This window comes from Mustela nigripes, chromosome 1 (genome assembly GCF_022355385.1).
Source record: "Mustela nigripes isolate SB6536 chromosome 1, MUSNIG.SB6536, whole genome shotgun sequence".
Classification (NCBI taxonomy): Eukaryota; Metazoa; Chordata; class Mammalia; order Carnivora; family Mustelidae; genus Mustela; species Mustela nigripes.
Genome location: NC_081557.1, coordinates 95381458 through 95395969, shown reverse-complemented (window position 1 = coordinate 95395969; position 14512 = coordinate 95381458). Strand labels below are relative to the sequence as shown.

The following is a 14512-nucleotide window of genomic DNA, read 5'->3' as shown; positions in this document are numbered from 1 at the left end:
TGAGATTGTTGGATTAGCGCCCTCCGGGCGGGGAGCTCTGCAAATACCATGGTCACGTCCCCCGTTCCTGTTTCACCACTAGCACCTTGCTCAGGGCCCGGAGCACAATGGTTGCCCCAGAAATTGCCACCGAGGACCCCAGCGGTGGGTGGAGGGAGGAAATGCAGTGTCTCCTGCATCACCCGCCTGCCCAGTGCCCAGGACGTCTCCCTGGCTGGTGGCCCGCGGGGACTCCTCCAGAAGGAGGCACTAGGAGAAGAGCAAGGGCCTGAAGCCTTGAAGACTTGCAGTCACTCAGCGACATGCACGAGGACATGTGCCAAGTGCCAGCTGTGCCTGACCCCGCGCTGGGGGACGGTGGGGAGGGAGATGGCTGTTAGACGCCACAGGCCATAAAGGCAGATCATTTACCAATTAAAAGTCATTCTTGGGAGAAAGATGGGCTTCAGGGCAGAAGCACGGGGAAGGCGGGGAGCAAAACAGGGCCCTCGTCAGGTGGCCTCGTGGGAGAGAGTGGAGCCTGGGCTGCCCCCTCCCCCCGCAGAGTTCCCGGGGGGGCCCCCCACCTATCCCTCTGCCCCTGAAGAGTTGAGGGGGGAGGGGGTGGAGCCGGCCCTCCCCCGGCCCCCTCTAGCTGTCACTCTGCTGTCTGGCAGAAAGCCTTGAGGCTTCGTGACAGCTGTGGGCAACCTTCCCCTGCCCCGCCTCCCGCCCCTGCCTGCCCTCTTCCCCTCTCCTCCCCTCAGCACCTTCCCAAAGTCAGCACCTTCCCAAACTGCTCCAGGCCTGCCTCCCCCCCAACCCCGTCTCTGCCTGTCTGCCTGCCATCAGCCCGCCCTCTTCTTTCCTTCCTCCATCCTTCCTCGCTCCCGGCCTCCCTCCTTCCTTCTTGCCTCCATCTTTCCTTCCTTCCCTCCCTCCTTCCTCTATTCTTCCATCTTCTCTCTCCTTAGTATGTCTTCCAACCCCGCAGCTGAGAAACCCGTGTGACCTCGTAAGATTTCCGATGATGAGATGAGCGTTTTAGCTTCCGTCCAAGGCGAGATATTCCGTAGGCTGAGTGTGTGGTGTGTGTCTGTGTGCAGAGCTGGGTGTGTGTTGGCTATGGGGTGTGCATCAGCAGCCGAGAAGTCCTTGGGGTTTCTCGCCCCCCAAGGGTCTGCTGCCTTCCGCAGGAGGCAGCCGCTGGGTTGTACGGATGCCTCCTGAGCTGGACCAGGGGCCTGCCTTGCCCAGCCTCCAGGATCTGGGTGCTCCCGGGGACAGGGGCCTCTCCCGGGGCTTAGCACTATGTGCAGGTTCAGGGAGAAGATCAAAGTCCATAATTAAGTGTTCAGGGCAAGTTAAGTGCTCCAAACTTTGGTGCTAAAAATATTGTATTTAGCATGCAAATTATGCCCTGACAGCTCCCCAGAGCCCGAGCCCGTGGGTGCCGGCACCTTGTTTGTCATCAGCGCTCTTATTCTCAAGGTACTGAGAATATTCCTCCTTCGCCGGGTTGACTTATATTTCATTTTTTAAAGCCAAATTTCTGTTTTCAGGGCAGTGCCAGTTTGTGGCTCTGGAAAGCGTGGAGATAGGACTGTGATGGAGGCCGAGGGAAGGGAGGACCCCGCCCCGGGCTATGTCGCCCCGGGCTCCCGTGCCCCCGCAGCCTGCTCCAGAGGAAGGGGGTCCTGCTGTGTGACCAAAGTCAGGGCAAGGGGCAAACACAGACACAGCCGGCACCGGGGAGTCTACCTTTCCTGTGGAGCCCTCACTGCGCTGCTGGGCCACAGAGGCTAAGGAAGAAAGGAGGACGGGAGGAGGCGGTGCGCAGGGACCACCTGTTTTCCCCACCACAGGGATCAGGGGAGCCCTGGGGACACTGCGGGATTCCCATGGGGAACGTTCTCCGCTCCTGTGTTGGTTGGCAGTTGAGGTTTGGGACCACCCGGGGGGTTGGGCTGGTTCCTGTCCGCTCAGGAGGCGAGGACAGGGCGAGGGGGGAACGCAGGCACTCACATCTTCTCCTTGGTCCGCCTTGGAGCAGCTCCTTTCTTCCTTTCCCCTAGTGTTCAGCCTGGTGGCCGTGGTCAGGGTCACCCTTTTCCGGAGGGGGCTGCAGAAGGCCTCCCCGACTCTGACCCCAGCCCAGACACGGGTTGGGTGTCTCTTCGGTACACCTGCCGTGGAGGACGAAGGCAGGCGGGGGGCCTCGCGTGTGACTCTTGTCAGAGTTTTATTCGTTTGGAGCATGTGTAGTGATGTTACAGAGTCTGGGCCCAGGGGCTCCCCAAGCTGCAGCCTCCCCTCCTCCCTCAGGGCAGGGCCAGCCCAGGCCAAGTGGCGCTCCGCAGTCCCCTTGCCACGGGCTTCTCTAAGGTAGAGATAGCGGAAGGGAAAGGCAACGGGAGAGAAAAGAGGGAAAGGAGAGGTGGTTTGTGGCAGAGTGTGGCAGGAGGCAGCCCCCTGGGGACTCCAGCACCCCAGCCCAGATGTGGTCCCAAGCCCACCTTCCCTGCCTGCTTGCAGGCCAGCCCCAAAGTTGCTACAAGAAGGGACAAACCGAGTCTGTCAGGAGGTGGCAAAGTGGGCTTGGGGGAGGTCCCCCTCCCCACACACGTTCCTGGGGGCCCTCCATGACCCGGGTTCCTGCCCTTAGCAGGTACAGAAACCATGTGGGTGCTGGAGCGGGCTGGGGCAGGGCGGGCCCCACGCTGGGGAAACGGACGCTCCTGTGGGGCAGGACAGGGAGCGAGCAAAGATTTTTGGCTTGGGCTCCTCTGGGGTTCACCCTGTGGTCTGGTATTTACATGGGGCTCCCAGGACTACAGTTGCCTGGGGCCTTGGCAGGAGCTCTGGCTTCCCGGGCATGGCCTGTGGAGTGGGATCATCCCTCCCCACGGCCCACCCCAGCATCGGCCTGTGAAGACCGAGCCAGACCCAACAGAAAGCATGGTCTCTGAGCCGTGCCTCTGGCCCTGGCAACCCAGGACCCCAGAGAAAGGTCAGAGAAGGCGGCTGCGTCTTTGGTGCCAAGGAGAGGGGGCCTCGAGGTGGGAGGGGGGCTCTGTGAGCTGCCCCCGAGCCAGGGGTCCAGCCCGCAGGCCGGCACAGTGCCTGGCTCCCAAGCACTACCCCAGCAGAGTGTGGGCGTGCGGGCACAGAGGGGCGTGGAGCCAAGCAAAGAGAAGGCCCAGTCCGCCCGGCCCCGCCCACCCTGCCCGCAGCTCCCCGGAAGTGCGAGCCGGCCGGTCAGGCAGAGAGGCGGGAAGCAGGCTGCCGTGCAGGTGGCCGCAGGTCAGCAGTGCAGGATCTTCATGAAGGCCTTGCGGAACTCGACGTTGAAGGTGGTGTAGATGATGGGGTTCACGGCGCTGTTGACATAGCCCAGCCATGTGAAGGCGCTGTAGAGGACAGGCGGGATGTTGCAGTCACAGTGGATGTTCAGGATGTGGGTGATGAAGAAGGGCAGCCAGCAGATGATGAACACGCCTAGGGGAGAGCGCGGTGGTCAGGCTGGCCTCCAGGCCCGGGGGAGGTTGGGCAGGGCAGGCCTGCGCTCCGTGGGCATCCAGATTGGGAGCTGCAGGCCCAGGGCCCAGGAGCACTGCAGGAGGAGTCCCAGTCTCAGATTCTAGGGCTGTCACAGACACCCGTTGCCAGTGAAGGTAACTTTACTTCCCTCAGTCTTACCTTCCTCATCTGTCAAATGGGTATAATAAGACCTGCCCCACAGGGAAGGAGAATGGCTTGAAAACAAATCCACCAGGTTGACATTCAGACCAAGCTAACATTCAGACCCAAATCAGTAGAAATGGAAAGATCTACTCTACTTTCTGGTCATCTCTGAGAACAAGCCTTCCTCAGCAGTTGGAAGTGGAGCATTTGGTCATTGCTGTGGGGGACGAACAGTTTGAGCCCGAGGGACAAAAGGGAGAGTTAGATCCCTATATTGCTCAGGTTCTGTGTCCCTGTGGAGTAGACACAGGGAGCTAAGGCTCCAGAGGCTCTGTAAGGTATGCAAGGCTGCCTCACTCACAAGTGACGAAGCCGAGACCTAACTCCAGTCCGTTGAGGTCCCCCAATGGCCAGTTTCTTGCTGTGCCTTCCCCCAGCCCTTGGGGGACACCTCTTGCTACTTCCTGCTTGGGGACACTCTGACCCAGATTGAGCTCCCACCTGTTGGCTTTGTCTGACTCTGGACGTGCTGCTCAGTGTGGCAGTACTGTGAGCACACCATGTCCCATAGGAACCCAGCACGGCAGCGAGACCCCTCCAACTCCGACCTTCCTCTGTCACCCCCAGCCAGGTGATCAAGAGTCAATCCCTTAATGAATGCACACATTCACAAAAGCTGGGGAGGTAACACCTGTCCCACTCGTGTCACAGGACTGTCAAGGTCCAAGGGGAAGGTGAATGTGGAAAGGTGTCCCGTGCTGCCCTGGGTGCCGCAGGGAAAAGGCTGAGTCACAGCAGCCCCTCCTACCCCCAACCACTACATCAGTCCAGCCTTGTTTTTGACTCTGATTTTCTAGGAGACCTTTATTCAAGAGCCTTGCCTGGCTGACAGCCACATCCTCATTCAGATGGGCCTCGCCCCTCACCCAGGTCCCCTTTCTCTGTTCACAGCTCTGGTCTTGGGTGAGCTGAAGTGAACTGAATTTCCCAATTCCTCAACAAGAACAACATTCCCAGAACCGTACTGCTAACCCCTAACCCGTGTGCCCTGCTTTGCACTTTACAAAATGTTTCCACCTTTGTCTACCTTGTGACCATCACCACAACCCTGAGAGGTTATCTCTTGCTGAGGGGACTCCAGAGAGAAAAAGGACGTGTCTAGGATCTGGAGATTCTGGGGGTCACTATGGTAGACTGGTCAAGCTCACAGACTCTGAAATCAGACTCCCTGAGTTCAAATCATAGGTCTTCCCTGGTCACATCATACACCTACTCCAAACCTCAGTTTTCCCGTCTATAAAATGAGTGTAATTTTAGAATCTACTTAACAGGGTATGTCATTGGGTGTGGCCTGCACCCGAGCAAGGGCCAGTCCCATGATCCGCCAGCCATGGTCAGGAAGGGGGGATGCCATGGAATGGAAGCCACCGTGATGGCTCCTTTCCTCAGTAATGGCTGGACAGAGCTGGGCTGGCCTGACTCACCAAGAACAATGGCGAGCATCTGGGTGGCTTTTTTCTCCTTCTGCTGGGACAGCTTCCTGCGGCTCATGGTCTTGAGAGAGGTCCGGGTTTTGCCATTGGGCATGGACTGGATCTCAAAGATCTTGGCAATCTTGGGGTGGTCTTTGGCATGCCCATTCTTCTCTGGTTTGACGGGACTGTTGGCAGTGCTGTGGAGGCCGTGGTGGGACGGGTCGGGGAGGGTCAGCTGGTGGTGGCTGGGCGGTATGGGACTGTACCGGGTCCTCTCAGGGGGGCTGGTGCTGGACAGCATCTCCATCTCCAGCTCCTGGGCTCGGCGGGCAGCCTCCTGCGCAGAGGTAGAGAGCTCCGGGTAACGGCAGGCCAGTTCTCAGGCGTTCGGCACCCAGACTCACCGGGACCCCCTCGCCCTTCCCTATACTCCTTTAGACTCCTGCCAACACCCCAGGGTCACTCTGCTGGAAAGGCAATGAACACAATCACTGGGAGGCAGGAAGGGTCTGGGTATAGGACCCAGGACCCACAGCAGTCCCTGCCTCTAGGGTCATGCCCAGCCCCTGTCCCACAGCAATCTTTAAGGAACCTTAATAACCCCACAACCATGTGTGGGAGCCTACTACCCCAGCAATTCTCTCTTACTGACTGAGCCCCATGCACTGAGTGCCATGTGCCAGGCACTGAGCTGGCTACCGGGACTCCGCTCCTGCTTGACACTCAGTGCCTGCCTCCGGGAGCCCGCGTTCTAAGTGCAGAGAGGGCCGCCTGTTCTCACTGCCAGGGTGGCCCGAGGCACCTGCACTGACACTCACACGTGGGTTCCACATGTTCCTTTTAGATGGACCTGGATACCAAAGGGCTCACCCCTGGGTCCCCCGCATCTTTCCTGCCGGGCTGACCTGGAGGCCCTGCTGGGGGTCCACTCATGGCTTTCCAGGCTCTTCCCTGCCTTGGGGTCTCAGTCTGAACTTCTGAAGTGTCGCCTGGCCCTGCACCTGGGTGGTTTATCTGTGCTGCTGTCCCAGGCCCGGTCCTGAGTCCCTGTTGGGCACCCATCCCATCCAGTGACTCCCTGGCGTCCCGTCCTTGCCATGCAGGTGAATGGTGGGGGCCCTGCCTCCCAAAGACACCTTCCCTGGACTTCGTGTGGGCCCTGTGCGGGTTCCACGGCCCAGCTGGGGAGGGGACACCTGCTGCTTGGACCCTGGTGCCACAGTCATCACTGGACAGAGCCCGGGGTCTGCTCTGCGTCTCTAGGCTCCACGCACAGGCTGCACTTCCCCACCAGCCCTGAGCCTGTTCTGCTCCGTCCGCTCCCCCTTCCACTCCCATGCTCAGCCTCCAGCCCCAGAACCTGCCCATAGGAATGCAGTACAGGCAGGTGGGAAGAATGGCAGAACGGCGGCGTGTGGATTCTGGGGTCTCATAGGCCTGGGCTCAAATATGCACGATCTCACTACCTAAAAGCTTTGCCTTGGGTGAGTTACCTTCCCTCTGCGAGCCTCTGTTTCCTCTTCTGTAAAATTAAAATCAGTAAGCCGAATAAGACCTAACTCTCAGGGTCGCTGTGAGGATTTGATGAGCTACTAGGAACACGGTGGGTGTTCAATGAATGGTAAGAGCCATGCTTCTTATTTTTATTATGTTATGGCTAAGTCCTCCCTCCCGACCGTCTTGGGCTGGGGGTGCCTATTTGTGCCTGCAAGAACCCAGCCGTCTCGCTGCATGCCTGCCTGGGAGGTGTGCGTGGGGAGTCTGGCCCCCGCGGAAGCAACGTTGGGGAGCCTGGGAGGTGCTCCTTTGACCAGCTGGTAAGATCTCCGAGAATCTTGGCAGGTGGGTTTCCCTCGGGGCGGAAAGACTTGGCTCTGGGTCCCTGACCTGAGCACTTACCACTCTCCGCCTGTTCACTGGGAAACTGCCATTGGACTTCATGATAACGGTGCAGAGTTTCATGTCCTCGGGGTGGGTGTAGTTGCCCTGTGGAGTGAGCCAGTACACTGGTCATGATAGGCAGGGGCTGGGGACAGACACCCAGTGTGGGCTAGTCAGGCTGGAAACAGGGGCTCCCAGAAAGGCAGAGTTGGAGGGTAGAGGCCTGAGAAGGTAAGACTGAAGGCTGGTACTACAAGGAAAGATGATGGGCAGGATGAGGGACAAACAGGCCCTGGTTTTGTGGGCACATGCTAGGCGTAGTCATAATCCTTCACAGTGAATCCTCAAAACCACGCTGAGAGGTTGGCATTATGATTCCCATTTAACAGATGAGAAAACTGAGGCTCAGAGAAGTTAAGCAACTTGCCCAAGGTCACTCAGCAAAAAGGTGGGAGTGCCAGGCCTTGAAACTGATACGTCTAACCCCAAACTCTGGCTCCTTTGATGCCCTCACACTGCCTTCCTCAGGGAGGGCCGAGCAGAGGGGAGAAATCAAGAGATGTAAGGGGTGGGAACGAATGAAAAAAAAGGGGGAGGGGAGGAGGGGGAAAAAGCTGGGAAGGAGGAGGGAGGCGTGCATGGAGGGGCGGACAGGGACCATGGAAGGTAAAGGAGAGGGAGGGAAGCACAGATCGCGGACAGGGAGAGAGGGGCCAGAGTGAGGAAAGGACAAGTGATGGGAAAAGAAGAAGAGCCAAGGAAGGTACATTCAGACCCAGATCTCCAAGCAAAGACTTCTCCCAGGCAGCTCCTGGAGGTCACCACCTGTGGACTCAGCCCTACCCAGGTGCTGGGAAACCCTCCAGCCTAGACCACAGTCTGTCGTGGTGTCCCTGTGTCCCCGGCCCCCAGCTGAGCATGGGCCAGCCCCGTGGGTGATGGTGGGGGGTGGGCCCTGGAGGGGAGGGGGTGTCTGAGGACCTTGAGCGGGGCCTTCAGGTTGGCCCTGAAAGCCCGGCTGCTCCGCTTCGTGTTGACCCGCTTGCGACGCCTGCGGAGGACGACGTAGATCTTGATGTAGACCAGCAGCGTGACGATGAAGGGCACATAGAAGGACACGACAGAGGAGTACACCACGAACGCGGGGTTGGCGATTATGCACTCGTTCTGGTCTGGGGGGAGGAGAGCGGAGGAGGGGGTGTCAGCAGCTCCGGGGGCCACAGCGCTGCCGCCAGAGACCTTTCTGTCCTCTGTGGGACAGAGCGCAGCAAGGGGACAGAGAGTACGCCGGGGCATCTGCAGGCGCCTGGAAATGCTGGATGGACACCAGCACGTGGTGTAGACCAAAGACTGAAAAACAACCTTGAGCAAAAAAGCTAAGCTGCTTCCAAGCTTTTCCATTAATGCTCCCTCCTTAGTTCATTATTCCTTTCGCCATCCGTGAACACCCACGTGGAGCAGGAGTGTTGGGAAAAAATAACAGAAGGAAATTCTTTTAAAAGAGTAATCCCTTCTTTGCGCCCTTCCCGTCTACTTGGGGGAGGTCTGCCACCTAGGACAGGGAAACTTGGTCCTGTGTGCTGAACCTGCCTGGGCTCCAGCGTGCTTCCAAGTTCCCTTCCTGTCCGTCCTCTGACTCAGGGCCTTTCCAGATTGAGCTGAGCATATCAAGCCCTAGTCCAGCTTCTTGGAATTCCCACAAGACTTGGATGGCAAGGCTTCCCTGTATCCTGCCCCCTGACGGTCTGCAGAGGTGCTCCACACCCCCGGGGCCTCCCCCATGAGAGAAAGCATTACATCGAGCCGGGCTGGCAGGCAGGCCCAGGACCTGCTTGGCATCAGAGGTAGGGACAGGCGCGCCACACTAGCTGCTGCTGGTTCCTACCTTCCCTGTCCCAGGTGCCTCAGGCTATACGGGGCTTGGCCAGCCCCAGGGCTGCAGCCTCCTTACACGGATACCATCGCTGAGGGTGGGGGAGCCCAGGGCTCACCCCCAGTGCATGCACACACACATACATGCATACACACATAGTTTGTGCAGCTGTCTGACTTGCTTCAACTTAATAAAGCTGAAAATGACCAGACCCCCCACCCCACCCAACCCCATCCTGCCCTGAGCTACTGCTTCTCCCTGGCCCATCCAGGTACAGTTCAGAGCCAGGCTTGGCCCGGGAGACCCAGCCTGGCCTCCGTCCTGTGTCTGCACCAGGGGTTCAGCTCCCTGGCAGTCCTGAGCTGGAGGCCAGCGGAGCCCCAGACAGACCGAGGCGAGCCTCACCTGTGTTGTTGAGTCCAAAGAGCAGCGGGCAGGAGATGGTAAAGGACAGGACCCAGACGATGGCAATCATGACGGTGACGCGGCGTTTGGAGCTGTAGCGAGTGTTGTAGAGCATGGGCATGGCCACGGCCGTGTACCTGCGAGGGTGTGGGCCAGGGGACCCTGAGTCTGGGCTGCAGGCCCGGGGACCCCTTGTTCCACAGCAGGTACACACCAGAGATGCCCTGCACCTTGGGGACTGAGAGTTGTCACCTCCATGAAGCCTACCCAGATGTAGATACCCTACATCACTCCTTTCTCCTGACCCTGCCCACACAGCCTTTGGAGCCTCATGGCTGACCAGCTACCGTTTACTCCTGGGCCCTCTTATCTATTACTCCAGTCTCCCAGCTTGGATTGTAGGGTGTGTGTCTGAGGGGCCAGGCTCTGGGTCTTTGCACCTCTGAAACCACACCTGGGCTGGGCTCCCAGAAGGTGGAAGTGTTTGCTGATGGATTGGGAGCCAGGCGCCTCAGAGCAAGAGTGAAGCCCCATTGGGTAGAAGAGAAGCACAGTAGTAATTGTTTATGGTCCCTCATACTCCTCTACCCAGCATCTCTCGAAGGGTAGCTCATCCCATGTTCCAAGAACCCCACGAGGGGAGTAGAGCCAGGGCCTCAGGGAGCCTGCGTGGCCTGTGTGTGCAAATCAGTGAAAGGTTCCAAGGCTATGGTTTGGCAAGCTGAGCATGGCCTGGGCCCCCTCAGGCCGGTGCTGGATGTGAAATTCACCCAGACGCTGCAGCCCCGCCCGGACAGGTGTCATCATCCTTGATTTCTGGACAAAGCAGGGCTGTGAGGACTTGCACACTCTGCCCAAGGTCATGTCCGTAGGAAGTGACAGAACTAGGGCTGCAGCCAGAACTAAGAGCTTTCTTGTCTTTAGCAGTTGCTGTTTGGGTATCCTTGGTAGCCTCACTGTCTGTTGGACGGCCTGTACTCCCCTAGCCAGACACACGGGCCCCTGCACATGTGTGCGCGTACACATGTGCACACACACACACAGCATGCACAAACATACAGGCCCGCAGGCAAAGCCGTGCAGCCTCACAGGCAGAGCCTGACCCTGCAGGAGAGCTGGGGAAGCCCAACATGTGACCGGCCTGGGTCCCCCTCCCCGCTGGCTGGGCTCACCTGTCGATGCTGATAGCACACAGGTTCAGGATGCTTGCCGTGCACATCATGACGTCCAGAGTGACAAAGATGTCACAGTGAATCCTGCTGAATTTCCACTCGCCCACCACCTGGGGACAAAGCACCAGAAGGGGTGGGCAGCAGACGAGGAGATAGGCTTCGGCCCCATAGCTCGCCTCTCCTGGGGCAGATCAGGCCGCAGGCTCAGAGGGCAGTTACGGGGGTCTTGTGAGGCTCCAGCTGGGTTCTGGGGGAGAAGTGGGGCAGCAAGGGGGAGCCTGAGGCCCTTGTCCCTAGTCCCCTCTCCTTCTAGATACATAAGGTCCCTTGGTGCCAAGAACCAGGCTAGAAGAAAGATGAGCAACTTTCTACCAAGTGCCACTACTTCAAGCCTTCATTTTGCAATACAGCCATGTGATGAGCTTGCAATCCCATTCCACTGATGGGGAAACTGAGCCTCAGAAATGGGCAGTGACTTGCCCAAGGCTGGTCGGCTCAGCTTCTGATCCTGCCTGGGCCCAGGTTCCTGGGGCCGGGGTGGGGGGTGGAAGGGGGCGCGGCAGTGCCTTCAGAGCAGCACCGTGCAGAGCACAGAATCAGGGCGCAAAGAGTGTCTGTTAAAGATGACAGTGAGGACCATGGCTCTGAACTGAGAGCCGGAAGCTTCCAGCCTGGAAGCATGAACATCCCCTTCCTTAAGGACCCTACTCAATGACTCAATGACTGTCATGGCCGGCATGATCAAATGAGCCAACCTGGGGCCCGACAGAGCTCCAGCTGGGACCCATCAGCTGAGTGATTTCTCGGACCGCCCAGCTCACCTCCCATGAACCGGTGTCCGTGGTGCAGTGACCTTGCAGGGCTGCTCTGAGGGCCACATGGGAGACGTGGCGCATGGAGGACGGGACACGAGGCACGGCCCTTAGTAAGCACTCTCAAATGGAGCATTGGATGGCTAAGGAACAAACAGCCCATTTTATCCGGAGAAAAACTGAGCCCAGAGTGGAGGAAGAGGCCAGGCCAGCGGAGAAGGCACCAGGCAACTTGTTGGTGGGAGCCAGGGAGGACCTACCTCCAGGTAGACGACCCAGGGCATGACGAGCGTGGCCACCAGGAGGTCGGCCACCGCAAGGCTGACGATCAGGTAGTTGGTGGTGGTCTGTAGCGCCTTCTCGCGGGACACGGCCATGCACACCAACACGTTGCCGAAGACGATGACGAAGATGAGCAGGGTGAGCAGCATGGCGTAGTAGTTATAGTGGGGCTTGCCCACCTTGCCTTCCGACCCGTTGAAGGGCCGGCTCCAGTTGCGGCTTTCCGGATCATCATCGTACCAGGACAGGTTCAGGGGATCCATCAGGGCAGCGGGTGGCCGGGCTCTGGCCAGGAAAGACGGACACAGGGAGTGAGCAGGAGGACCTCCCCAAGTGTGCCGCCTCCCCCGGGAAGGCTCCAGGGCTAAAGCCAACCCCGGGAAGTTAGCAGCCGTCTCCAGCTTTGAGATTGTCAGCTCTGAATCTACCAATTTTCTTACAACATTGGGGCCCGCTGCCACTACGCTGCTGGCAAGTCCTTGCCGATGGCAAAACAAATGAGCAAGTGTGATTTTTTTTTTTTTTTAAGTATAATAGAGTAAATGAGCTTGAAAAGAGCTGGTCGTTCATTCGTCTATTCCACAAACAGTAAGCACGTCCCAGGCACCCCACACTTGAGACAAGGTAGCGAGAAGGTCCAGCTTTCAGGGGCAGGAAGAGGAGTGTGCCTTCATTCATTCTTGATTCTATAAATACGTAGTGAGCACTGTTCTATGGAGTGCTGGAAACAGGGCAGGTACAAAATACACATGGTTCTCCGGCACACGTTCTAAAAGAAACAACAGCTAGTGAATCAAGCAATTTAATCTCTAAGCAGTGGGCACTAGGAAATGGAATGCAGGAGAGACACCTAACCTAGTTTAAGGATAGAAAGAAGACTTCCCAAGGAAGTGACATTTGACAGACACCCAAAGGTGTGTAGGAATTGAGCAGGGGAAGAGCTGGAAGCCCAGGGAAGGGTCTCAACACAAGAAGCATCATAAGCAAATGACAGAGCGAGAGAGCAGGTGCCCAGTGGAAAGCTAGGAGGAGATTCATTTGGGTCAGCTGAAACCCAGAGGGATTCGGCATGAGTGGAACTGAGGAGGCTGCCACAGCAAGGCCCTGGAAGGCTTTACAAGGGCTGCTAGATTTGACTCAGAGGGCAGCGGGAACCACATGATCAGATATGGCTCCCAGACAGAAGGTTCCTGACCACTCTATAGAGGATGGAAGGGTGTGCCAAGCAGGTGGCAGGACAGCAGCTGGGAGACTAAAGGAACCCGAGGAAGAGATGATGAGTTTCTACAAGAGAGCCCTGAGAAATTCCTGAAGGAGGTGTCATGTGATACAGTAAAAAGAGGAATTAGCCAGACAACAGAGACTGGGAGACATTGCAGCTAGGGGGAATACAACACAGTCCCAGACAACAACTCTATTTGGCTAAAAATGTAAGGCATGGTGGTGGGGTGGGGAATGAAACCGGAGGGCAATTCATGGCTCAGAGTGGGTCTCATAAGCTTGGGAGCCCACTGAGAGGTTGGGCACCGAGGAAAGATCACTGGGCTGGTGTTTTAGAAAAGTGGCCGCTGCAGTGTAGAGGACCCCTTGGAGGAGGCGAGGCTGTGGCTGTAATTCAGGTAAGAGAGGGTGGTCGTCTGAATGACGGTGGCAGCAATGAGAATGGAGAGGTGTTTAGCATCGGTATCTAACTTGTAAGTCAGTATCCCGGAAATTGCTCATTGTGTAGATGTGGGATGGGAGAGGGGCCGGAGCACACGAGGAGAGAAGGTGTAGAGGAAAACTGCATTTCTGCCTTGGGCTCTGGAAGAAGAAAGAGCAGGAGGCAAGAGAGCCGGAGCAGCAGACCTGAGCTGCATCGGGCACCGGTGAGCCTGACAGCCTGTGTTTGGGTTGTGATTGGAACATAACACACATAAAATACAGCTCACTTTCCTGCTAACGAAAGTGTCCCTAGTTTACATGATGGGAGGCAGCTTATCAGGAATTCAAGGCATTCCACACAAAGCACTATGCTTTCCAGGGGCTTTGCTACCCCCAAGGGATTGGAAATCCACTACTTTATGCCATTTGGGATGAACATGGTTCCAGGTCCAAATCAGGGAGGGAAGTACACCAGCTACAAGAGGTCAGAGAGGGGACTCTGAAGAAGGGTCTGCCCACCTTCTTCTACCTTCCGCCCTCATCCTCGTCTGACACACCTGCTCTGCAACTTCTCAGCGCGAGCGTGGAAGGTGTCCTACCCAGCACCACCAGTCTGGAGTCTCTGGGGAGGTCACAACGCCTAACTCCACATGGGATGGCATGAAATGACCCCCGTTCAACTCATCTTCCGGCTCTAGGGTGGAGAAACCCAGTGTCGCAGCGGTGCTGCCCTCTGCAGACCCATGGCCCGTCTTCCCACTTGGAGCACACAGCACATACCCATCAGGCAACAGGGGCTCCTCCTGCTCCCTCCTGTTCTCACTCAGCACCTCTCAAGCCCGCTAGCCGTAGAGCAATGTGCCAGGCACTGAAGGGGGCCTGGAGACACAGAGGCTCCTGAACATTCTTTCTGCCTCCGCGGGGCCAGTGGCCTCTGATGGAGACTCTGTGGCTTCCTTTCTAGCCCACCCCACGCCCTCTCAACACCCAACCAGACTCGTGCTTCTGCTCAAAATCCAGAACCAGCCTACGATATCGCTTCATACACCTACAGAGGGTTTGATAGTCGGCTCCAATACATATATATCACGCAATATATGTATTACCTCATTTACCCTCAAAACAACCTCTATGGCTTATAATTTATCCCCACACTACAAATGAGAAAAGTCTTTGGAAAACATTCCTTCCTTTCCCCTGCTAGCCTAGCCCCAACCCATCCTTCAATGCAAGGCTTGCACAGGAGCCTCCTTCCCTGGAGTCCATCTCAAGCGCTCTCAGCTGGACCATCTCCCTCTCTCCTTG

General features: G+C 57.5%; 1 protein-coding gene across 2 annotated transcripts in view; it reads right to left on the bottom strand.

Annotated features, from left to right (window-relative positions):
• Positions 1-2264: 2264 nt before the first annotated feature.
• Positions 2265-14512, bottom strand: part of DRD2 (dopamine receptor D2) — a 55703-nt gene continuing 43455 nt past the window's right edge. Inside the window, exons 2-8 of one of the 2 annotated variants that reach the window (XM_059392786.1) lie at positions 11542-11848; positions 10470-10579; positions 9298-9434; positions 8001-8191; positions 7038-7124; positions 5148-5475; positions 2265-3477 (exon numbers count right to left, since the gene is read on the bottom strand). In XM_059392786.1, coding sequence (XP_059248769.1) covers positions 3284-3477; positions 5148-5475; positions 7038-7124; positions 8001-8191; positions 9298-9434; positions 10470-10579; positions 11542-11826 — 1332 coding nt within the window. In that variant the 5' untranslated portion in view covers positions 11827-11848 and the 3' untranslated portion in view covers positions 2265-3283. The remainder of the gene's footprint in view (positions 3478-5147; positions 5476-7037; positions 7125-8000; positions 8192-9297; positions 9435-10469; positions 10580-11541; positions 11849-14512) is intronic. The other variant, XM_059392789.1, reaches the window with a different exon arrangement.